Here is a 25716-nt window from a genome sequence, read left to right as displayed (position 1 = left end):
GTTCATACAACATATACTGTATACCAATCTGTCACCTGCAGTAAGGTAGATAGTAATTTTAATAAAATACTGACAAAAACAAAATCTTAAATGTGTGGTAAAGCACAAAGCATCACCTGATAAAGTATATTTGTAATAAAATTAAGATCTTTACTTGTGTGTTACAGTGTTCCTCTAAGTTTTACAACCAAACGAAAACCGTCTCTGGACTTCTTAATACTGTAGCCTTAAAAATGACGCACGATCTGTGTGAGATTCAGTTTGCTATATTCAAGCAGTATACATGTTTGTTCAATGTAAACTTTGTATCCTAACAACTGGAAGCATCTACAGTGGCTGTGTGTGAGAGACAGTTCCTGTTTATGGTACAAATCTGGTGTTTTCCTTCACGTTTCCTTCCGAATGACTTGGACTGACGCTGCATGAGCTGATTTCACAGGCTGTCACTGCTCCTCGCTGTTTTAACTGTGAAAAATACATCTCAGATATCCACCGACGCATGGAAACCTTTCTACAACGCTTGATGAACATGGACCCACAGTTTATTGCAGTCTCTCTAATGTGCAGCTAACTGGCAGTTTGATAAGGGCTGGGCATCGTTTAAAAAATGATGACACCAGTACCCTTAAAGTGATACCAGTACAAATACACCGCGTTCGACTTCGCCACACCACAGACTGTGTGTGTAACAGCTGCTGCGGTGGTGGGCCAATCAAATGTCTGAGGAGAAGTTCTGGAGAAGTTCTGATACTACTTGGTACTTGGTTATTTTGGTCAACACCATGAAGGTATTGAGTACTGATACCCAGCTGTGCTAAAGAAGCAGGAGAAGATGCCTACAGTGGTTGACAAATCCAGTGTAATCTTAAAGATGTTTTCAGAAGGCAAGACATGGCACAAATGGATGTGAAAAGTACCCAATAATCTTCAAGTATGACTCCTACCCTTCAATTCCAACTTTTTTTTTTTTTTGGAAAGACATATTATCTCCAAAATAATAATTTTGAAAACTCAGACACCTTTTCACTGTTAAAATCCAGAGGAGGATGATATCTTCTGGGCACCCTGTTGAGGTTCACAGATAAACACCAGTGTAATTTCCCCATAACTTCCGTCGCCATTAGCTTTTGACTACAGTGAAAAGCTTTTCAAAGTCACCGTATCACTTTGAGTCAAAAAAAAAAAAAAAAATCTCTTACAAAGAAAAAGTGTCGCTTTGACCATCGCAGCATTCAAATGACTTTTTAATGCTGCAATCACCGGAGCGTATCGAGAGACGTTTGAACGTGAACGCGACTGGGCTCAGTGTCTTTCACTTTGCCCTAACGACCTGCATCAGCATCAGCGTCATCATCATCGTATTTACTGAAGGCTGTATTTTTGCCTCAGTAGATAAAGACAAGATAACTGAGTACCAAATGGGAGGCAGCAACTTCAGCTGAAGCTGAGGCAGAACGGAGATGTTGATAACTGTGGCAAATTCATTGAGTTCAGAATTGTCCTGACTCGGCTGGACAATAAAGTTTATTCTGTTCTGTTCTAGTCTGTTCCCAGGGTCCAACTCTCAACGTGACTCAGCTGGAACCATTTCAAAGTTGACAAAGTTAGCATCAGCCAGTTGTCATTTCATCAGACAAAGCTGATGGTCGCTCTTTGGAAATCAGATGCTTTTGTTTACTTCTGTGTGAAATGTTGGAGTCACCGTTTCAAAAATCACAGCAAACCATCTGCTACTGCTGCCACTTTAAAGCTCATCCGCGTGAGAAGAGAAAACTCGACAGGCGTTCAAGGATCAGGCTTTAGTGAAGGGTCAGTGAGTAATTCAAAATGAAATTACACTGGACTTATCCTGTAATGAGTAACGATTAAACAACCATAACAGGATCTGATTACACATTAGATAAAAGGAAAATGTCTCCAGCACCTCTGGCTGACTGTTGTCTCGCTCTGGTTTGAACAGCGGTGGGACCAGGCAGATCGCAGTGAGCCTAAAGAAGCAACCGGCGAAGCCACAGTGTGACTGTGCAGGGTCGAGCCTCTGAGCTGTTGTAAGTGGGGTTGACATGTCATGTACGCTGGTGTGATAGTTTAACATTCCAGCTGTCTGCTCTCGTTGCAGCCGGCCACCTCACACTTCCTGCCCGCCGGCCTTTCTGTGATCTGCTCGGCTGCACGCTTGCCAGCCCGACTGGCTTTTTCCTCTGCCGCTCTGTCGCAGTTTTCCTGCCTGATGGCCTGTCTGCCTCCCTAACATTCGGCTGTCATACCTTTTGCGCCTCACGCCGTAAACCTGCAGTGAGTCGTTGATTCGGAAGAGCGCGTCAGACACCGTCAGCTGGTGCCAATTCAGTTCAAAGAAGCCTTTTTTGGGAAGGCAGTGAAGCATAAAAAACAGTGAGTGTAGCAAGCTAAAATGAACAAATATCCTGTCTACACTGCTGCAGTGACTTGTCTACCTGCAGAGCTTAAAGGAAAATCCCTCATTATAATAAAATACTGTGATCTGAATATGGAAAATACACTTCAGACAAAACACCTCTGCACAGAAGCACACCTGCTGCCAACCTGAATACTGCCTGAGAAGGATAATTCACCACTGTGTGTCTGCTGTACATGAACCCTTTCAGTTAACCTGGTCTAACCTGCAGGTCCGATGCGTTCAAGTCGTGTCAGGAAGCTCTGACACTCGACCTGCAGGGCCACCTCTAAGAAAGCTTTGAGTTTTCTTCCTGCAATGAAAAAACTTTGGAAATTAGTTTGCCTAGCAGTGATACTAAAGTAATCTAATCTAATCACATGAGTACCCAAACTCTTCAGTAAATTAATTGTGAGATGATGTGGCTGACAGCTAAGGAGAAAGTTAATAAGTGGATCTTGAGTTAAGATTACACTAACACTGATTAACAGATTAAAGTTTTAGCTGTACTCTGAAGCACCGATGATGTACTGAAATAACACAATAAAAAAGTGTTATTTTTAATTAAATTGTCTAAAACATGCAAAGAAATAGCAAAGTGTAGTTCTTTAAATCTTATAGCACTGACATGTTTAGAAACAGATGTTGTCACTGTGGTAAAGTTTTGATTGTTATTGCCAAAAATGTAGCAAATGTGTCGCAAAGTCACAGGAGAAGGCGACGCGTTAACAACTTAAATCCGGATTGTTAATTTGTCTGCTCGAGACATCCTTTCTGTTGGCTTCTTTAAATGCATCTTATGCATCTTCAGCCAAACAAATAGTTGATGACGTGAGTTGTTTTTGTGTTTTCCTGATGGCAGACGAAATGCTGGGTCAGAAAAAAGAGAGAAAATGGGAGGAAAAAAAAGAGATAATTCATAGAGCCAACTTTCATTGCAAAGGAGGTTTGCTTTTTGTCCAGGACGTAACTGGAGCGTGACTGATAGCTCATATTATTTTCACAGGAAAGACTCCCATTAACCCCCCAGTAAATTCCCAGTAAACCCAATTCCTGTCTGTCTGCCAGTTTTGTGTCCAGGAGGTTGAACAAGCTCGTTATTATCACTTCCTGAGCCGCGCTTCTTGCCTCATACGGGGGGACGACGACATTGTCTTCAAATTACTGTACAAAGAAATAAGTGCAGTTCGGGAACCGCGACCCCAAGCCCTCTGTGACGTCTGATTTTTCAAACCCATCGGCCATACACTGTACATCTGTAGGAAGGACACACTGTCGTCAGGCTCTTAGTGTTTGTTCTCCTCTCCCTGCTCCATACTGAAGGGCTGAGCTGTTCAAAGCCGTTAATTTACAGTTACTGGAATTGGCACTTGACAAATAACTAAATAAATAAATATACAGAACAAGATCAGTAGCTCTTGGGAAGCCTCTCTGGCTGACAAAACGTCCTTCTCGTCTTCTTGTGTCGTTCTGATTTCCTCGAGTTCAAGGGAAACAAGAATCCAGCAGCTGCAGCAGCGTTTTCCGGAGGAACGTGTTTTCAGAGCGCGCGCGTCGCTTACGAGCAGGTGCACAGGTAAGTGTTTTGTTGTTTTTTTTAAGAGTGTGTAAATATTGATCTGCCTCAGAGCTGCTGGCTGACCGTGTGGTTTAGTCCAGTGAGAGCAGCGGCTGCATGTTGTCCTCTTCACTCTTGACTTTGTCCGGTCGCTTCAGGACGCCCGGCTCCACCACCGACTGGGACCTGCATGGAAACACGTTGAATCAGGTCTAACTATGAGGGCTCAAACATCTTGAGACACAGATTCAGTTGCTTTAAAATCTGTATACAGTTTTGGAAGAAGTATTCAGAGTTTTGCAGTAGTGATACCTCTGCAGAAACAAGCCTACTGCGTCACAGGTCCTGTATTTGTATTTTTTGCTTATTGCTTGTACTGTACCATGTGATGTCAATGTTTACAAATACAGCACATGCAACTGAATAATCAGTTTTAGTTTGGTTTTTAGGTTCTGTCAGAATATTTATGGATGATTTATTGATCATCAGCAGGGTTGTGTCAGCGGTCTGCTGCCTGAGCTCATACTGCTGTTTGTCTTCCACTGTGCAAATGTTTCTGAGTGAATGAGTTTGTTGGTGTCGCACTGTGGTCAGATGATTTACTGTCACAGTGAATCACACTGCGTGTTGGCCTATGGGGGGGGAAACGATACTCCGTCAAATGTCAAACACGCTCGGTGCAGTGCGAGGCCGGAGATGCACTGGACGTAACAAAGATGCTCAAGTCTAAGCAAAGAGACGTGAACATGAAGCCCAACTTTGTGTTTACGAGATAAAAATATACACATCATTTATAAAAACTGTTTGTCAGACAGTCAGACAACATTAGATTTACGGATTTACTTTTGGTTCAAATCCTTGCAGCAGCTCGGAGTATTTTGGACAGGGAGAAGCAGTGCAAAGTAAAAATAAAATAAAAGCAGTAAATTCTGCAGCTGTTTAGGAGCTAAAAGCGAAGGGCTGACCTCTTCATGGTTTTTGGGGACAGGTTTTTCTCCAGGTCTCTCTCCAGGTCTTGTACAGACAGGGTGTAGGACTCAGGACAGTAGTCAGTCTCCTCGTCGTAGGCGTGGTCCAGCAGCGTTCGTGCCCACGTCCCCATGTCATAGGGCGGCATCATCCCCCCGAGCTCCGACGGCAAGATCTCGGGATGGATCAGCTGGTGGAGGCTGTTCAGGTTGTTGCCGTGCATGAAGATCTGCAAAGGGAAAGGACACAACCAGAGGGGTCATGGGTTTGTCCACCTGAGACCTGAATATCATTAAAGGTTCCTGTCTTACCCTCTTCCTGGTCTTGTCTTTGAGGAAGGGTCGTATCACCGTGTAGAGGGCGTGGATGTACCAGGGCTGGTTCACAAAGTGGATTCCCCCGAATCGGGCAGGAAAGCTGTCCTGTTGGAAAAAAGAAACGATTTGGGTAAATACAAACAAAGATACAAAGACTACATTCTCCCATGTTTGAAAGGTCCCAAAAAATGTTCCATTTTCTAAAGGCTCAGTAGATAACTGTTATAGTAGTGCATGAGACACAAAATCTGTGAAAATGATCTGGTTCCTCTGGCTCCTCCAGCTGCAGTTGCAAGAATCCAAAGCACCTGAACAAAAACAGACAATCAGAACCAGGAAGAGTCTCTTAACGTGGTGTCAGTCAGCCTCCTCCCCCCTGCAAGCTCCCAGTCAACCTCAGCATCTGCAGCAAGGCTTCAGGAGGAGCTTAGCAAACACAGCAAACCAGCAGCGATGAGCAAACCGCCCACCAATCCAATGACAGCAACAACATGTGGTAGTAAACACGTGTGTGAATGATGCCAACGTTCAGAAGGCAAAGGCACACAGAAGGCGAGAAGAAGGTTTTGCATTTCATATGTTCATACATGTTGCTGACTGCAGCTGTAATTTGCTGTAGTCTGCAGTATTTGCTGATGTGTTGCACATCCTCAGCATCTAACAGACAACACGAGGGTTGTTTTGGGAAGGTCACTGTCTTAAAAATAGATGAAAACTCATTATGGACGACAGTATATGATGCATTTGAGACTTAATGACAGGTGAATCATTATGGCTCATGAAAACCAAGATTCATAATCTCTCTGAGTTTCATCACAGATAACGAGGAGTCAGACTCGATCCAGACGAGTCTTCTTCGAGTTCCAGCAAATGAAAAATTACCTCTGTGAGTTTCCTGTCCCTTTTCATTAGATTAGTTTTGCAAATGGCCTCTAATCTCATAGTCAATAGGAAATGGTCTGGTCTATTTTGGAGTCACCACGGCACAAAGCCTGAGGGAAATGAGTCCTTTGTTCATACAGGTTAGTGTGTGGAGTCTGGGCCTGACACGGTGTTTTCTAGAACCCAGGACACAATTATGATAATCACACCGCACTGAGTGTGTGTGTGTGTGTGTGTGTGTGTGCGTGTGTGCGTGTGTGCGTGCGTGAGTCATAACTTGGCTGTGGTCCAGACGTATGGTGAAATTATATTGTGACATAACAGAGTTGGCTGTTGAAAACGGCTCGGGGCAGACGTTTATATAAAAGCTGTTGGCAGTGTGTGGGAGAGACCGAGACAGTGAGAGTCTCCGAGGTCAGGCCAGGTTTGTGAATTAGGGTCTGACAGATACGAAACACAAAGGAATTCACGGCCAAGACTGTCCAACGCTTTGGTTCAGGGTGAGTTACTGTGTCTGGACATTTACGTCCACATTCACATGAAATCTGATGTGGATATTCATGATGCCAACATGTTTTTAGGGACCCCATGAACTTGCATGTAATTTGACACACACTTTGGACCATGACAGCACGATTGTGTTTCAGGGACATTTTCTGCTCATGTTCCCGGTCCCCTCCTGGTCCCCTGATCTTTCCTCTGCAGCACCACCGTCCAAACAAAATAATGAAAAATAACACCTTCTGGCTATGCACGATGTGTTTCTGATGTTTTTCTGTCTCGCTAACACACGCTACAGAATAGGGTGTAAAAAGTGACAAAACAAAACCAGAGGAAAGCCTTGAACACACTCCTACAATATTCAGTAATATTTCAACATGATCTCACAGTTTACTGTTCATTTTATCTTCTTTATGGAGAGATAAAGCAGCAGTCAGGCAGGCCCTTCCCCCCACCTCAGCTGTCCGATCCCTCTGGCCTGCCCTCTGCTCCGACAGGCTTTTCACTTTGATGAAGGGACCTGCTGCTGCATTATACATGAAAGACTGGACGTGGGATATGAGTTGCAGGGCCTCTGCTGTCCTGGAGGGTCAGAAGGAGGAGAAGGAGAAGGAGAAGCAGGAGGTTTGATCTGTGATGTCTGAAGGACAATAAGACGAGAAGTGAAGGAAATCCGAGAGGGGATGAAACATGTCCAGGAGCAGGAAAGGTGGAAGGAGGATGAAAGCTTATTCAAACTAAATTTATCTTTGCACAAGATTGTTTTGTTGTTTTATTAAAGTCAAGGTTTCCACCAGTCGAAGCAGACAAATCCTCCTGAAAGACTTTCATTTAGCCGTCAGATATGGATCAGAAAAACAAACATGACCGAAATGATTAAAGCTAAATTAACTGATTAACTGACTGCTAATTAGGGCGTAAATTTGGCTTATCTCAGTGAAGTAGACACTGTGTTACCTCTTCAGGCTGCTGAAGGTTGTTAGTCTCGTTAAGTTATTGTTTTAGATTTCTTTTCATGGATTTAGACTGATTTTGGTCGTCCAATGGAGCATTAAAGGTTATTTTTAGGATGAAATTTAATTCTGATTTGTCTGTGTTGGCCAGGACATGATGAGAGAAACATGCAAACCACAAAAGTTGCAGGTTAAAAACGATAATCGAGATCATGTTGAGAGAAGTGCAGTCTTTTTGCCAGAGTGTAGTTTTGATAGCTGTGCTTCTGACGGGGTTGAAAATAAATGCTGGGGGTCGAGTTGATAAGTAAAGCAGCTCAAATATTCATCAGCTGCCAGTTCCAGAAACCAGCCGCTCAGAGCCACGTTTTCTTTGATGTCAGGCTACTGCGGGGAAAATGTCGACTCTAAACAAATGAGCGACTGTGGGGATTTATTTTTGGACTGTGGCTGCAGGTCAGTGCTGAGCGTGTTCGGTTACAGCGAAAAGGTTGAAGAGAATTAAAGGCGACAGGAGAAAAGTCTGTCGACACCAGCAGGACACCATGAGGACTCATTTTAAAAATCACTTTATACATTTGGGAGGTTTCTCTGCAGGCTTCTGCGGGCTCATCTCTCACCTCCCCCTCCTGGGAGCCTGTGGCTTCACTGAACAGGATAAACACATTAGAAATGATTTTCTCTCCACAGCTTGGTTTGCTGTAGAAAAACTGCGCCCACCTCCTGCTTTTTGACACAAAGCAATCCAGCAGCTTTTCCTCTAAATCTGACCTGGAGCCACGGCGGGTAAAATGCAACGAAGGAGCTGCCAATCTTGTTGGTGATGGTCTTTTTTATCTTCTACAGTAATTACGGTAATGACTCAAAATGAATCCTTTCTCACTAAAAGCAGGGGACTGTGTCAGAGTGAACAGGCTTATGTTTTGTCTCTCTGAATCTGAACAGTAAAATGATCATGTGAATAAGACAAAGACGTCTGGGAGTGTGGGACCTTGACTGCTTCACAGCAAAGCATAATGTAAGTTAAAAACAAGTCACGTTTGACTTTGGTTACACACTGGACACAAACTCCTGGACTTTGGGCCTCCAAAACAGGCAACATGACTCACATTAACTTTAATTAATTAATCCTAACAAATGGACCAGAATCACACATCAGTTGGAATATCTAAAAAAATCCCTACAACGAACCTTAGGTCATTTATATGCAAAAATGAAGCATTTGTTTTTCAACTTTTCATCTTTGTCACAACTGAGGGATCCTTCACAAAAAGTCGAGGTCATGTGTTTACGTTAGAAATGAATAGTAGCCACTTGTATATATCTGAACAGACCTTAAAAATCCAGTGTCAGTCGGGCCCCACAAACCGTGGATATAAACTGAATCTGGGGAAGGACCTGAGACTCAAACAGCTCATTAAAGTGAGGTGAGTCAGCATCTGGTGCCCACATCTTCTCCACACACACAGGAAACAGCCCTCATAATGATTCATACAGAATAAACAATAAATGCTGCGAAGCCAATCAGGCACATTTTCTTGCAACATAAAGAATAAATCTGTTAGACCCTGAAATCTTGAAATACTGCAGCAGCAGGATGGAAGAAGCAGAAGAAGAAGAAGAAGAAGAGGTCGGTCTGTCAGCGTTGACGACTTTGACGAGGCTGATCGGCGGTGTGTGAAGTGTGTGTGTTATGGCCGAACCCGCTGAAGCTGCAGCATCGGGTCGAACACAGATTCAACCTGTGAGTCATCAGCTGCTCATTTATTATTCAGCTCATCAAATGGGAGCTGTGACAGCAGCGCGAGGCAGGACGGAGGCAGATGACGGGAACCAGGTCCACATCAGCAGCTCCTCATCATCCGCCCACAGAGGGCGAGACCAGCAGGAGAAACCATCGAAAACATCTGTGAATCTGACTCTTACATTAGCGGCAGGAATACATCAGCTGACAGCCTGAAATGATTTCATTTCAGTTTCTATTTCTGGTCCGGTCAGTCTGCTAGTCAGAAGAACACGAAGTGCACCTCAAACACAGATGAAGTCCTGGGCAAAGTCTGTTCAAACTGCATTAATCTGAGAGGAAACAAACAAGTCGACAAACTCTCGATCTCCTCATCGTTCGTTCACTCTCCTGCATCTGAAAACGGCTGATGGGAGCTCATTGCTGTGTGTAACCTCCTTCACATTGCACATGCACTCGTTTAATCCATTGTTAATGTAAAGAGCTGTTGAGTGAAGGAGCTTTCAATCAAATGCATTTTGTGTCATTCACTGGTGCAGACGGTAATGACTAACCGATTCGTGAACCAAATGCAAATCTGGAAAAAACTGGAAACTCTTCCAACGTCTCCTTAAGAATATCCGTTTAATTTGCACCAACAAGATTACAAAATGTCCCACTTTCCCCACTGTGCTGCGTCTGAACAATCTGTGAGATGCCGAACTGGTTTGATGACTTTAATGAAACAATATTTTGATCGAATCTCCATCCAGATGAAGAAGATCATCTTCACTTCTCACATGACTGAAATCTCACCACTTTTAATAAATATTTTGCCAACAGTGTGGGAGTGAGCTTCTTCTTCACACGTCTTTATTCTCCTACGCAGCTGTCTGAAAAGTGTGTGTGTTCGAATTAGGGTTGATGTGATTTGCAAATTAATTAAAAAATAATCAGGTTTGGATGTGAATATTTGCTGCCTTTCTCCATTTTATTGGACAGAAATAAAGTATCATATATGAAGGTCTGGCAAAACTGTCACAGATGTTTTCTTTCCCCGCCAGTTTATTGATCAAAATATTAATTGTCAATAAGACAAAAAGAAGATATTTGACGTCAATCCCAGCCTTGTTTCTTGTTTCTCCTGATGTGTGAAGGAAAACCTCAGTCACTCCAAACTGAATCCCAGTTTCTGATTAAAAACAAACCCTAAAAAACCAGAAAAACGCCCAACTTCAGTGCGGCCGAGTGCGAGTCCATCAGCAAGCAGCTGACGTTACAAAGCCTGACGTTCATCGTCTCCCGCTCTGTTCGCGTCCATTGCGGTCACGCAGCTTCGCTCTCCGTCATGCTTTTTCAGTCTTTCTGCAGCACATCAGGTTGATGAGGTTGCTCCACTCTGCTCTGTTCCTGTCACTTCACATCCACAGAAGGATGAGCAAACGTGTCCTCTGGGGGGGCAGAGAGAACGACCACGGCATCCATCCGAGTGCTTTTCTTTGCAGGATATTCTTAAGTGTAGCCTGGAGTGACGACACTGTTTAGCTGCCGGCTTGTTCTTTACAAAAAGCACCTTTATGAGCTCACATCTGGCTGGCCAGCAGTGGAAGAGACGGAGGCAGGAAGCAGAGAGCAGAGCTGCTGTTCAATCGGGTTTCATTTCTGGTCCTAAAATCCACTAAAGATGTCAGACCGGCTTTAAAAAGGCAAAAGCAAACAAAAGGAGACGAGTTCAACTCTTCGTCCATTACTCAACACTCCTCTTCCTCCTGCTGTTACTCAGCATCCACGTCTGCCTGCACTCCCAAACCTTTTAAGCCCATCAGAGTTTTGCCTTTTTTCTCTCTCGTCATGCTCAAATCATTCGTTCCTGGGGCTTCCACATTGCTCAAATTATACCTTTTACATTTCTGATATAACTTTGGCTTCACTGTGCAGCATGACTGTCATCAACAAAACAACAACCTGAACCCTCGAAGGTCCTTTGACCCGCTCTGACCTCCCCATCTGCCTCGGACTCGGACTTTTCTCTCTCTTGTCCTGCAAGACAAGCACCTCAGGCTGAAGTGTCACAGCCATCCAGTCCCCCACCTTCTAAAGTCTCCTTCATCAACATAAATGTAACCTCCACAACTGCTCAGAGTGAAAAACGATCTTCTGAAGTTCACACCTGCCAAATCTTTTTTCTCTCTGAGGAGCAACAAGCACAAATGTTTCACCTGAAGACTCAGCAAACACCAGTCCAGCCTCGTTTAAACAGGTAAGTAGTGCCAGGTGTAGATAATTATAACAAATCAGAGCACAGAGCAGATCACAAGTCAGCATGAGTCAGCATGTAGACTCAAGGAGCAGCAGCATACGCCAGAATGTACTGTTTTCTTACGCAGTTAAAGTGAAATGAGGAGTTATCTCGAGGGTCGTTCTGAAGCTCTTTTCCTGACTCCATCAGGAAACAGCAGGATTTTAGTCTGAGTTATTGACAGTAACTTCCCAGTTTCATTCCTGCTAGAGTTTCACACAGAGTGAAGGTCGCACCAATTAAACTGCAGCCCATTAAAACGCTGGCCAAAGTCCACTCAGGAGCTCTGAGAGGGAAGGAAGCAGAAAAATGACCATTTTCTCCTACCAAGATGCCAAACGTGTCCTTTATGGTACACTATATAGACAAAAGTATCCAGACAGACCTCTTTATGGGGCCGTTTCTCAGGGTTTGTGCTCACAATGCTATGCTTCCAGCTCTGTGTTTGTTGAAGGCCCTTTTCTATTCCAGCATGACTGTGCCCCAGTGCACAAAGCAAAGCTCCATAAAGACATGGTTGGATGAGTTTGGTGTGGAAGAACTTGACTGGCCCACACAGAGTCCTGACCTCAACCCCATCCAACACCTTTGGGATGAACTGGAACGGAGATTGTGAGCCAGGCCTTTTGGTCCAACATCAGTGTGTGACCTCACAAATGAAATAACCTTTTTCTTCCTTCATTTGTTAAAGCGTTCAGCTTTGCCGTGTTGCTGCCCCTCGTCTGCTGTCTTCATCCTGTGTGTGTTTGGTGCAGCTGACCTGAGAGTCCAGATTGTGGGCTGAGGCTCGACAGATCTTGTCGTCCTGCCAGACACACAGAGGGGAGGCGAGAGAGGCGGAGGGATACGCAGCGACAGACGACTGATTTGGCTTGTTTTCATCACTGCGTCATGATTCCTGCAGTTTCTGAGCAGGAAAACAAAATACCCTCCTCATCTAGATGTGAAATAAAATAAGTTTGTGAATACTGGAGGAGGTCTGTTTCAGTGCTCGAACAAACGACTGATGCTGTCGTTTTCTGGTGGACACACTTTCAGCAGATCGTGAATGTTGGCAGAGAGTATCAGGCGCTGGCAGCTTCTTCTTAAACCAGGTTCAAAACCTCCTATCAGTCAAACCTCGTGTAATCTATTTTACTGAAGTGGGAAAGAGGCGGCTGCTGCCTTCTTCCAGCTGCAGCTGGGAGATAAAAGGTGGAAGAAAGGAAACAGTTTAAATCAATACTGCTGTGTTTGTGAAGGCAGAACTGGTCAACAGTCTGTTTATTCACAACAAACCAGCTCCACTTCCTGTTTACAGAATATTATCAGCAGTAAACTTGGAGGAAATGGAGGGGGAAGTAATGAACACTTAAAACCAATTCCTGTTCCTGATTTCCTCATTTTAAAGCTTATAATGACTTTGATATCTTAATTATACTGCTGGAGATGAAAAAGAAAGCCAAATTATAGGGTGCTTAGAAACCTTTTATACTTTGTTATACATGATAATGACGAGAAGGAGGGGAATTATAATTCAGTGGATTTGAATATCAGACGGCTCCCTTTTAGAAGCGATGAGATAATTTCCAAAGTGATTACCTCTGAAGAATTAAAAACCTGCCGCCTGAGAGCATACAGTAGGTCAGAATCTACTTTTGCACACGTCTTGGCACAGTTTTCTCAGGAGTCCCACTTATTCTGGAGGTGTCTGCGCGTTACATAACGATGCTAATGCAGAGGAAATCCACAGTGAGCTCGCCGAGTGGATCTGTGCTGCTGCACGTGTGCCAGCGTGGTCTGAATACCTGCAGATGTTCAGGCTCTGTGAAGGAACAAATCCACTCAGGCTGGAAGGTAAACGTAAGAAACGAATGCAGGTAAATCAGAGATGTCATTCTGTCAAAAGGACAAAGCTAAAAGAGTAACGTTGGCAGTAAAAATAATGAACTGATTTCACTACAGACACAAGTAGTGATTTGTTGTTCAGTACTGACTAATCTGCTAAATGAACGATGAATCATTTAGTGTATAAAATGTCAGAAAACTGAGAAAACAAACCGAGACGACGTTCTGTTTGTTTGTCTGTCCAACAGAAAAATGATGCACAGCAGAGAAAAGCAACTACTGCACTTAAATGTCATTTTGAAGTATTTTTACTTTACTACTTTCATTTTCTGCTTCGTCATCCACTCCAACTACAATTCAGAGACAAATATCGTTTTTTGCTCCACTACATTTATTTAACAATTTAACTTACTTTGCAGATTCAGTTAAATAATACAAAATGTAACCGGAAAATCAGCTATGATGTAACACTTTAGGTTAATAGAAAACTTTGAGGGGAAGTGCAAACTAAACTACATAATTATCCAAAACAAAGTAAAAAACTTTTTTCGTCTGCATCAATTGATCTTTTGTGCCACTTGGGAGCAACGGAACAAGCTGTAAACACACCGTATTAAGAGCTGAAAGAAACGTCAAGCGAACGACACAATGTAATGTGCCGCTTTTGGTTTTCTTATCGGAAAGCATATCAGACCTGCACTTCAGATGAGACGTGCGCTCTGAAACAACACCATGAAAAAGGAAATCGCACGAAGGTCACGTGACCCTCAGGTTTCTTTCTCCCTGGAGGGTTTTGTAAACAAACACTGTGATTGGTTCTGTGAGGTTAGCCAAGGTTTGTTTTAGCGTGTTAGCATGCTAATTTCGCAGAGAAGTCGAAGGACCCCCAAAGTCAGCTGGATTCGTCCTCTGGGTGCTGTGAATATCAGTACAATAGTTGATGAAAGATGGATGAGCACCAAGGTCATAAAAATTCATCCTGAGGGGAGCGTGAACGCCTGCACAGTCCATCCAAAAGCTGTCAAAGCAAAGATTTACTTCAAAAACATGAACACCAACCTCGTGTGGATGCTGAACAAACCCAACATCACAAACAACCACGAGATGAAGTCGCACTAAGGACTAAAAATGTAAAGGAGCCATTTCCTCACTTGTTTGTGTATTTATTCTATGCAGCAGTGCAGTCATCTAAGGTGCTTTGTGGTGCATTCGCTGACTGGCCGAGCAGCAGCCGCTGTGAGCGTCTTAGAGGCAGAGGAAGAAGGAGAAGATGAAGAGAGCGAGATGAAGAAATGTGTTTCAGGCAGACACACAACAAAAGGGAGCCCATCTGGAGGAGAGGAGGGCAGAGCAGATAGAGCGGCAGTCCGACACGTTGCCACGGCAACGCAGCGAGGGTGGGATGTGGCAGGAGGGAGGCTCGGGAGGGTGGAGGAAGACTGAAGAAGAGGAGGAGGAGGGGGACTACAACTGAGTGGATTGTATCAAGCAACAGCAGGAAGAATATTCAGAGTTTTCTTTTCATTTTGGATTGCGTGATGTTTCTGTCCAAATGACTGACGGCTGGTGATTCTGTGTGAAGATTAATCACAAGCAAAGTGACATCACATGAACTGCAAACTGTGAACAATGATGGAGCGACTGAACTGAGCGAGAGAGGAGGGGGAGGAGAGTGGGGGAGGATGATGATGTTGAAGAGAGAAGGCGGGGGAGGGTAAAGAAAACAAAAGTACGAGGGGTGGAAGGGACTGCACTGAGTCATTTCAACCTTCAAAAGGAGGTCGACAGACTGGCTAAGTCGATGAGTTCGGCTCCTTTCTTTAAGTTCTTTTTGAACGTTTGGGTGGCATTGAGCTTTAAGAAAAGAGCTGAAAAGGTTTTACATTGAAACAGATCACTTTGGTCACTTCCTTCTAGTCACACCGACTGGAACAAGAAGATTTATGTGCACTGGGCCACTCGGGGGTTGCTCGTACGCCTGCTTTAGACAAACCTGTGACACACCTGGTCCAAAATGTGGCTGACCTCAACAGAGAGCAAACAGACCCAAAGAGGCGGGAATCACCACGACGTTCCAACAGTTAACAAACAGTCAGAAAAGATTTCCTGCACTTCCTGTCTGCCTCCAAAACTTAGTTTTCATGATGCACCAGAGCTGACGACTCACTTAAATATCTTGACACACAAACCCGCCATCTGTACCAGACCCCATTAGATTTATTGTCATTCTGACTCGTCTGGACTCAGGTCCCATAATGCATTTATGTAACTGTGTCACCATCAGCTTTGTTGACTTCACTTGGTTTTAATTACGTAACACATTCTGAACCTCAATATTATCCTGTTTGCAAAAAGCACAGGAATACAACTCCTTTGATCAGCTCAGTTCAAGTCCCAAATTCTGGTCTTTCCCATGAGCATGTTAATGCAACATTTTAACTAACGGTCAAAATCCTGGATCCACCACCAAACCAGAATCAGTTGATTCCTCTGACCTGAGTCAAGGTTGATCTGACTCACAGACAGATTTAAGCATGTTAGTTCCCCTCATTACTGAGACATTCGAGACTGCAGCAGGTGTTACATGCATTCAGGTAGAGATTCAGGACGGCTCATTCGTTACTGAGTGACAGGTAGCTGATCTGAGGTCAGATGACGTGAGGCTGTGACAGATCAACGACGTGATTCACACCTCGGACCTCAAGACCTCGAGACATCATTGCGACAGATCAGGGCAGCTCATCAGTTCACACAGCCTGCATGTTCACAGCCAGAAAAGACCACGAGTACTGGAAAGATCACAAAAATGTAAAGTCAGCTGTGAGGTCCTGACCTGTACAATATAACGCAGTAGGGCGAGGAAAAAGCACGAAAACAAGAAATCTGCAAAGAAAAAGTCAAAGGTCTTTAGGACTCATTTCTCAATTCAGGACGGTGGAGTTTCTCATGTGAGCTGCTGAGGAAGTCAGAGCCTTTTTTTTCTGTTGTACTTAACAAATTCTGATGATCTAACAGAGTTAATCTTCCGTGAAACAGCTCGACAAAACCTTAAACTGTTCTGGTGTGAGCACATAAGTGGCTGTTGTTTTTAATTTAGGCCAAATTTGTCTCAAAGGTCTGAAAGAGAAGACGAATTGTTTAAGTCGTACTGCGTCTGCTTTTGTTCCGGAGCTGCTCAGTAAAAGTTGTTGACTGTGATTTAAGAATTCACGTTGTTGTAAACAATGAAGGCCTGATCGGACTCTGAGAGAAGCTTTCATTGTTTGAATAACAAAACATTTTGCCGTTCGTGTTGAGAATTTATTGGTTGTAAAATGGGTGAACATCTGACGTCAAACCTGCTCAGCATGCACACTCACATGATAGAAAAAGCTGCAATATTAAAAATGGTAGCAAATAGATAATTAAAAATTTTCTTGTACATGGCTGAGTCCTTTTTCAAACATTTTTCAAACTTGTTTTGAAAAGAACAGCTCAAAGGGTGTTTTTTTGCAGACTTGAAACTTTAATTCCTCTGGAACATTGTAATCCTGGAGGATTACGACTGGATGGGTTTGTATCCCGTCCTGCACCCTGTCTCACCTCCTTAACATAATCTCTTTTATAAAAGCATAAAGAAACGTTAAGTTGAGGAGTGGAGCATGTGCTTCATCGCGCTGACTGTGTCTAAGAACGAGCACACAAAGCGCAGACGATCCAATCGGGAGGCACGTTAAGAGCAAATCCACCGAGAGGCTCGACGTGAGGACATCAAGCTCTCAGTTCTGGATTTGAAAACTACAGGAAACCCTCCTTGTGGTGGAGCAAAAAGATCCCGATCCACTGGACCGTAAGAAAATGAAAAAAGACATTCAGAATCCCAGCAGAATTATTCCTGAAGCCACACAGACACTTTACAGATTGGGCCTGATTTTGACCCCGACTTGGTCGCCCTCTGTCTGAATTCAGAACCGGGATGAATTTCTGCCAAGACAGCCATCGTTTGACGAGCAGTTTGACGGCTGAATAATCAGCTGATCGATCATCCGTCTGGCTTTCGAACGATCTGTTGGATTTCTGACATGTTAGACGTTTTGGTCGGCTGCTCCACGATCTGATTTCACTCCTGGCTTTTGTCCGAAGATCAGTTACAAACTGCAGTGAGCTTGTTTTAATTGTATTGTCGTAGTATTTTCCATTTTGTGTTTAAAAGTCTTGAGTCTGCTGTGACAGAAGACTGAACTTCAGTGCAGAACACACAGTCTGCCTCGTCCGGCCATCTGCAGCTGAAGGAGGAATCCCGATGCTTTGACTTTATTTCTGCTGACTTCCTGTGCTTTTCCTTTAGCTCCACAATCAAGACAAAATCTGGATTAATCAAACTGATGACCAGGACGTTTGTCAAGAACATCGACTTGCCCCAGAGGCTGAACCCCCTCCACCCCATTTTCCAAGCGCTGTCATCCAGCACCACACTCACATTAATGCACAAAACATCTCTTACTCTAATGGACGCAGTGTCATGCTATCGTGCTGATGAACTCAGTGAGCAACATTCAGGACATTTGGCATCATTACTGTTGAGGCTCCGAGAGCTAAACTGTCAGCATGTTGTTTATTCACTTTAACTGTTGAACACAGCCGAGATTCTTAACATGCAACATCCAGTCAGGACCTCTGTTGCATGTTATTCCCATCTGTGTGTCATGAAGGCAAAAAAGACCCCAAAATAATCCAAATAAAAACAAAACAAACATAAAGGGAGTGGGGGTGTAATAATCATTGAGGCCTCTAGGGGCTGCCAGCAGGGATCCACTCTTCCTTCTGCTGCAATCTGCACAGCATGCTGTGCCACCAGTTTGGATCCCAAGACATGTGGCCTACATGCTATTTCTATTCACTAAAAACTCACATTTCAGGGTTGCCATGACAAACAGTAAATCACAGTTTGAGCAGCACTAACATGGAGGACGAGACAAAAGAGAGGCAGCAAGATGACTGACAAGCCTGGGAGATGATGAATAGAAAAATCAAAGGATTTTGATTCCTTACACTCAACAGGCAATTCAAGGATGTGATTTTATCTCATTTGAAGACGTTTAAGTCTGACTTTCCTTTATCAAAAATGAACAATTTGAATTGGATCATTAAACTTATTTTGAGGTGACTCATCTTGATTTGTCAGTTTCAGTCGCTCTTTCAGCTGATAAGAAAAGTGAATGTTGGTCACAGCAAAACGAATATTTTGCACGTCTGCAGTGTAATTGCTCATTATTTGTCATACTGCCGTCGGTGCATTCAGATCTCAGATAATCCAGCACTGAGCACCAAGACGAAATCTGTGGAAGCAAAGACAAACAGCAACAGTGGCGGATAGAAAGATACAAAGCCGCCAAAAAACAAATCAGCCGTCAAACCTTCCGACTGCCCTGCAGATGAATCTGACTCAGCCGTTCTTAAACACTTCCTGGTTTTCAAAGTCTTATCCAGACCTGCTCAGACTGAAGTGACTCACTGTGACTGATGTAAAATATTTAAATCTCAGATCGTGTGTTTGTGTGTGGTAATGACTCAGCTCATACTATTCCCACATGCTGTACAGAGGAGGAAACATAAACGCTGAAAGTGTTTGATTTGCCGTATTTCCTCAGATATGACCGGAGCCTCACCAGCAACAGGCCAGCAACAGGCCTTTATTAGAAGCAGGCTTATATTATTTCTAATTCCTGCCATTTGGTGAGTACATTTAATCAGAGTTCAGCTCAGTATGAAGCCTCTGCACATACTCATCAACACAACGTTCAGTCAGTGCAGAGTGAGGCGGAGAAAAAGGGAAAAGATCTGGGCATTAAATAGAGAAAAGCTCTGAGGAAAGTGATGCTAAACGCAGTGAAATTACTGATATGTTCATGTGCAAGGGCCTCCCTCAGCACATCATGTCACAACTACCTTGATTCTGTCTTTTAAATAACCTACATGTGCTCTGTAGGAAACCAGGAGATTTGTATGTTGTCACGGAGATAAACTGGAAAATGAAGAGCTGCTCACTGTTTCCTGTCAGGTGAAGTGTCTTCAGGTCCTCTGAGCTGCCAGAGCTACATGGTGATGAACATAATTCCAGTCAGAGGTCTGAGGAAAGGCCAGGTGCAGCGGAAACACTCCAACTTGGTTGTTTTTGACTAATTTGGATGTTATTTTTTCCTAAAACATGTATGTGGTCCACTGTGAATGGAGAGCACACGGCCTGGACTGGATTCCCAGCCTGAGTTATTATCCCAGTGGGTAAATGAGGAAGGTTACACTCTAAGTATGGATGCTCCCTCAAACTTCAGACATGTGTGACATCACGCTATATGATGAAACTGCACCTTTCCGAGTGGCCTTTTACTGTGAGCAGCCCACAGCACACCTGTGTGGTAATCAGGCTGTTTAATCAGCATGTTGATGTGCCGCACCTGTCAGGTGGATGGATTGTGCGCACTAACATGGATTTTCACACATTTGTGCTTCAAACTTGAGACAAAGAAGTCCTCTTTTAAAGGAAAGTCTACCTTCTCGAGGTCATACAGTCCTACAGAGATGTCCAAAAATAAAAAAAGCTGCTAGCTGCTATTCATCATTTTTAACAAGCGTTATTCAAACAGCAGTGGAGCTCTGTGGCTCAGAAGATGAAGATGCACCAGCTTTGGATGCAGATAACACTTGTTAGTTGAATCAGTGAATTGTTGGTTTTGTTTGCTTCATGGGATTTGTTGACAAGAAGGAAAATAAAGATGATTGCCACCCTTAAATTTGTTTTTCCTTCTTACCATTGAAAGGAAAATAAGTTTGACCTCAGAGGCACATTGTTGATTTTGGCAAAGTGTTTTCTGCACTTTGTTTGTCAAGTCAGATCAAATCAAATCACCCCATTTCACTTACTTCTTTTGTTTCCTGCACAAAACGACGAGCAGCCGTTTGTGTGAGCGCTTGCGCAGTTGGGGATGACTCAGGGCTCAGCTAATAGCTGCCATCAATAATTCAGGCTCTAATCTGTGTCTGGAGAGCCGTCAGAAATGTGTTCTATATGGCCTCGTCACAGTGATGCACCGGCCTGCGTCTGCACTTGTTCCCTCAGTCTGACAAAGGAGGAAGGTTACCACCTCGACTCCGTGCTGACCCTGCAGAAAGCTAATGTTTACAGAAAGCTCCAAAGCGACCTGCTCTGTAGAAACATCAAATTTATTTAAATCCTGCAGGGGTTTAAGCAGAGGAAGCAAGAAGGAAGAAGAGGACTGCTGATATAAGCTGCACACGATGTGGAGTATTTTAAAACCAGAACCTCACGTTTAATTTAATGTCCCAGGCTTGATACATCTCACAAAATGGTGTGTGTGACAGTTTTTGTTCAAAAACACATTCTTAAAGGTTGAGAAAACCTCCAAATTCACTAAAATAAAGAACTCAGCGTCCTCAGTGTAAGCTATGCTTAACATTTCATTTGCTACTGAATACGTAATAAAATCTGATATCCAGCTTTACTGTTAAACCTTCTTGACAATCTTAAACAATTTGTGTTTGCTAATAGAAAGTTAAAAAAAAATAACCCCCAAAAAGCTTCTGATTTCTGATTACTTTCTTTAGCCAACAGGGGAACAATTTTTCTCACCTTTAAAACACAAATGTAGGACATAAATTGTAAAGTGTAAGATTCAAGGAAAGCAACTTTGACAGTTTGGCATCCATCACAAGCACGTCAGATAATCCTTTAGACCAGGCTGCGTCTTACTCAACACTTCCCTCTGGAAACACTTCCCCTTAGATTTCACTTTGACTAATGGAGCACAACACAAATTGGCAGATGATTCACAAGGATGTTGAGAAAGCAATAACACACACACACACACTGCCTGTGAGCCTGTTTTCCTCTAACTCATTTCAGTAATGACGTTAAAGGTGTCCCGATGACCGAGAGCACTAATGCGTGTTCGTGTCATGAAAAATCCTCAACACGCACACGCAAATCTCATGAGTGCTGCCACACTGGTTTCATTTCTGTGCAGGACAGAAAACCAATCAGACAGCCAATAAAAATCACTTTCCTTTGCACCATCTACCTGCCATGTGAGCCTTACAAAAACCACCCAGCAGTGTGTGATCACAATGGAAACGTCATAATTCCATCCACTGCTCTTTAAAACAAGCTCACAGGCTTTGACACGGTGCTTGACTCGTTCTTAAGTGGAACATTTCCAGTGCAGAGCGGCTGATGGGAAGGGAGCTGGAGGTTCGTTCTGTCAGGAAATGAATAATAGTCCATCAGCTTTTGCTTCTCTAGACTTTTTCCATATGCTAATTCTAGGAAGGTTTATAGCAGAGAGCTGCAACATTTATTTTCAGTATCAGTGAATGTGTTCCATTGTATTTTCAATTAACTGAGGAATTCTTCAGGCATGAAAATGTCAGAAAGTTGTGAAAAATTGGAAGAAGTTCCCAAAGGCCAAGGTGACGTCTTCCGCCAATGTTTTACATTTAATCTGATCAAATGATTTGGTTCTGGAAACAGCTGATGAATACAGCATACAGCAGGGGGAGGTCGAGCTGACGATTTTAGACTGCGATCTCGAAGGTGATTTGCCTTTCAAGAAAATCGTGGCGATTGTGGCCTTTAACGTCCTCTTCCTAACTCCACCTAACCTCACTGACAGGCACATCTGCTACGTGAACAAATCGTTAAATATTTAGCCGACTCCATGCCTTTGCAGTTTGGCCTTTTTGTGTTGCGAGAACCACAAGGTGAGTTAGAGCTGGAAACATGATTGAGATTAAATAGACTGTGACATATTCGGGCCAGACAAGATCACACTTCTTCTGGGGCGTAAACCGCTGTCTCCAGTGTCAAAGTCCAACCAAGTAGCAGCCAACCATAACAGCATCATCGACGCCTTGTGACAGCCCAGCGTCTTACCTGAAGGCCCTCGATGGCCAGCCGCAGCATGCTGGGAGTCAGCTTGGACGCCTGCTTGAAGGTGAAGTTACTCCAGTCGATGATGAGGATGAAGCCGTTGACCTGCAGCTCCGGATCTTCTATCATGGATTCCAGCGACAGCAGGATGGCCCTCAGTATGTCCACAAATGTGTATCTGTGGACAATGTCACAGCGTTTTTATTTATCGGCTAACTGGACAGAATATGAAGGCATTTAAACAAAACTCATCAAAATTATTTTGCTGGCTTTTGTTATGTCAGCAGATATTTTGTCTCACAGGCTCGCGTTCTTCGTGTTTGTGCTCGTGATATGTCCTGAATTCTTCCTGTCTCAGTTGACATTGTTATGTCGGGATTTAAATGACTGGAGATAGATCATAACACTGCCACCTAGAGGTAAGGGGGGTTTAAACACAACACAAGCTTTATCACCTGCTACCCAACAGTAAACTACTAATTAAAAATCGATCATACATCACATAATATCGCGATGCTCAGTATCTACGTTACAGTCGAATGGCTCGACATGAAACAACCAAAATAATTTTCATGGGGGAGAAATGAATCACTAAATACGTGTGATCTTGTGACAGGCTGGATTTAACACAGGCACATAGTTTCCTGTTACATAATGACTGTTTGTTTGTTGCACAGAGTGGAGTCTCCTCTGTTTTTATTGAGAAGAATCATGGCAGAGCTGGGTGGCTCCATGACGGTGCTTCAGAACTCTAATCAGGCCTAACACTGTGCGGTGATAAAACTAACCAGGCCTCGTTCCTTGTTAAAGCCAAACCCTTTTTCTCCGTTTAGCCTTCAAGCCTGAGTCAGTCGCTGCAGACTGTGAGGTCACTTATGAGAGAGGAAAGCATCAGCACTGGACTACCTGACCCAGTGGTCCATTTTTTAACTCCAGTCAAACCAAAAGGAAGTCTGCACATTTGTCCTTGATATGATCAGCTTAGAAAACCTTTGGTGAAATGACAAACACTCATGTCTTGCAGTAATATGGAGGTAACTAATCCCCTCATATTACGGCGTGACTGGGAGCGTTGGCTCCATTTTCGTTTAGCAGGACATACTGGACCTTTTAGTCACCTGTGTGTTATTATGTGACAGCTGTGATTACCAGGTACTTTGCAGAATTAGAGATTAGCCCTCAGTGTGATGAGGAACAGTTTTTAAGTTTAAATCAGTGGTATGCAGCATGTGGCAGGTGGACGGTGCTTCATTTTAATGAGTTATGGGGTAAAAACATTGGTTAGTGCTAAAACTAGTTTACTTTTTTTCAAAATGGATGGTCAAAAGTATGTGGACATGTTGTCCACAGTCCACACTGTTTGGACTCCTTGCTCTAATGAAGAGAAACACTGAAATGCTGCACCATTCAGTGATATTTTAGATGACCGTGTGCTCCCAGCTTTGTGGCAACACTTTGACGAAGACTTTTTCTAGTTTCAGCACAATACCTGATTTCTCAAAGACCTTGTTCTTTGTGTCTACTTTGTACATACAGCATCTATCACATGTGTCTGTCCTGGAAGAGGGACTCCTCTTCTTTGACTCTTCCCAATGTCCCCCCCCCTTGTTTTCCTTCTAAGTTGTAATTTTTGGGAGATTTTCTTTGTGTGAATGGAGAATATAAGGACAGCGGGTGTCATATGTTGTTCATATTGTACAAATGAACTTGACTGTCCTGCACTGAACTCTGACCTCAGCCCAGTCCAACACCTTTATGATGAACTGGGACACTGATGGTGAAGCAGACCTGAACCACAACAAAGATGGTTTCTCCTGGTTTTCAATGATTTTGTGGTGCTGAACGGACAGTTCCATTGAACCACACTTAATTATAATGGATTTTAAAACACTGACCCTCCTCTGTTCTTGTGTGTCCTGTTCCTCTTTGTACGACTGTTCAGATAAACCAAAGACAGACTTTACAGCCTCCCAACCACCAGCCCAAACCCCCTGCCTCTTTATTACCTGCTCTGGTCCCAGTTGGCTGCAAACAGGACCAGTATTTTCCTGCCATATCTGTCCAGATTGGAGAGCACGCCGGGGAAACCGTCCTTCAGAGCCTGCTTGATTCCCGGGTCCGTGGCTTTCAGGTTCTTGAACATGTCCAGGTTCTGCTGTCGGTACTCAAAATACTGTGCCAGCAGCCGGAAAGCCTCGAAGTGGTTGAATTTCCTCGCCCGGAGGAATCTGAGGATGAACGCATCGTCTGTCCTGAGGAAACCAATGTCCGGCCGGGTGATGATCATGTCCCGGACCTCCTGGATGTCCTGGTGTAAAGTCTCAGGGTTTTCTTTGAGCTCCACCTTGGCCTTCTCCAGAGTCTCTGGAGACAGGCCAGCCTGTAAGTGAGTCATGTTTCGCAACAGCTGGACCTCCGCGGGAGACCACACCAGCTTCCAGTGAAACAGAATAAATTACCTCCAGCAACAGGATGAAGTATTTTAAATGGTGTCCTGATCAGAGGCTGACTTCAGATGGAGGCCTGCTGCTCTGTAGACGTAATCCACCCTGAACTGGCACAGATGCTGCTGCTATGATGCTCCTGTGATGCATTATCATCATATGGGCCATTCACTTTTACGCACAGAAACATTCCAATCCAACCCTCAAGAATTGAACTTTATTGTTATTTCTCCACCATGTATATCATGACTCAGGTCCTCCAGGCTTCAGGCGGTACAGCCGACCTGCTGATACGGGCGGCCTGAGCTCAGACAGCCGCTTGCCTCCATGTCAAAGCCTCTCCTCTCTTTCTCTCTCTTTCTGTGGCACAATGACGACGACAGCATCACCGTCTCCCCGGCGTCGCTCGCGGCGGCCAGGCAATGCGGCACGACCCCTGCAGCACCTGCTATATCACCATCATCATCATCATCACATCATCCCTCCGCCTTCACATCGCATCTCCATCCGCCGACCGACTGATGCTGCTGGTGCTGCTGCTGGTGGCGCCGCCGACCGCTCCGTCACCGTCAGTCGAGGCAGATTTGGCCGCTTGTTTCCGCCTCTACATCCCCGTCTCAGTCATCGCTGCTCCTCCTCATCATCCAGAATCTGAGTGTGAATCTTAAATCATGTTTCACAAAGCCTAAAAGGTGGCGTCCAGCAGCACAGGTGTCCCGCGAGGTTTTGTTCCCCTCCTGCCACCGGTTTGTGGGTTTCGAAAGGGGTGGGGTGGGCTGGGAGGTGGGGGGGATTACCGTCTCCGCTCCTCCTGCTGCTGCTGCTGCTGCCGTCTGTTCGCTGGGAAAGTGACTGACAACAAGGGAGTCTGTGCTCCGGTCGCTGTATGGACGCCACCGGCGAC

The 25716-nt window shown here is 44.1% G+C and overlaps 1 protein-coding gene across 2 annotated transcripts; it reads right to left on the bottom strand.

Moving 5' to 3' along the window:
- Positions 1–1481: 1481 nt before the first annotated feature.
- Positions 1482–25716, bottom strand: clvs2 (clavesin 2). Of its 2 annotated transcripts, XM_046372808.1 has the most exons (6): positions 24375–25716; positions 22372–22546; positions 5255–5365; positions 4940–5172; positions 4059–4160; positions 1482–2729 (listed from the first exon to the last, which is right to left on the bottom strand). In XM_046372808.1, exons 1-5 carry the CDS (start codon positions 24761–24763, stop codon positions 4067–4069), a joined length of 1002 nt encoding a protein of 333 aa, XP_046228764.1. In that variant the 5' UTR covers positions 24764–25716; the 3' UTR covers positions 1482–2729; positions 4059–4066. The 2 variants fall into 2 exon arrangements, with proteins under 2 accessions (XP_046228764.1, XP_046228763.1); XM_046372807.1 differs by having other exon boundaries at positions 1482–4160.

The sequence above is a fragment of the Scatophagus argus genome, chromosome 19 (assembly GCF_020382885.2).
Source record: "Scatophagus argus isolate fScaArg1 chromosome 19, fScaArg1.pri, whole genome shotgun sequence".
In the NCBI taxonomy this organism is placed as follows: Eukaryota; Metazoa; Chordata; class Actinopteri; family Scatophagidae; genus Scatophagus; species Scatophagus argus.
This window is presented reverse-complemented; position numbering and strand designations above follow the sequence as displayed.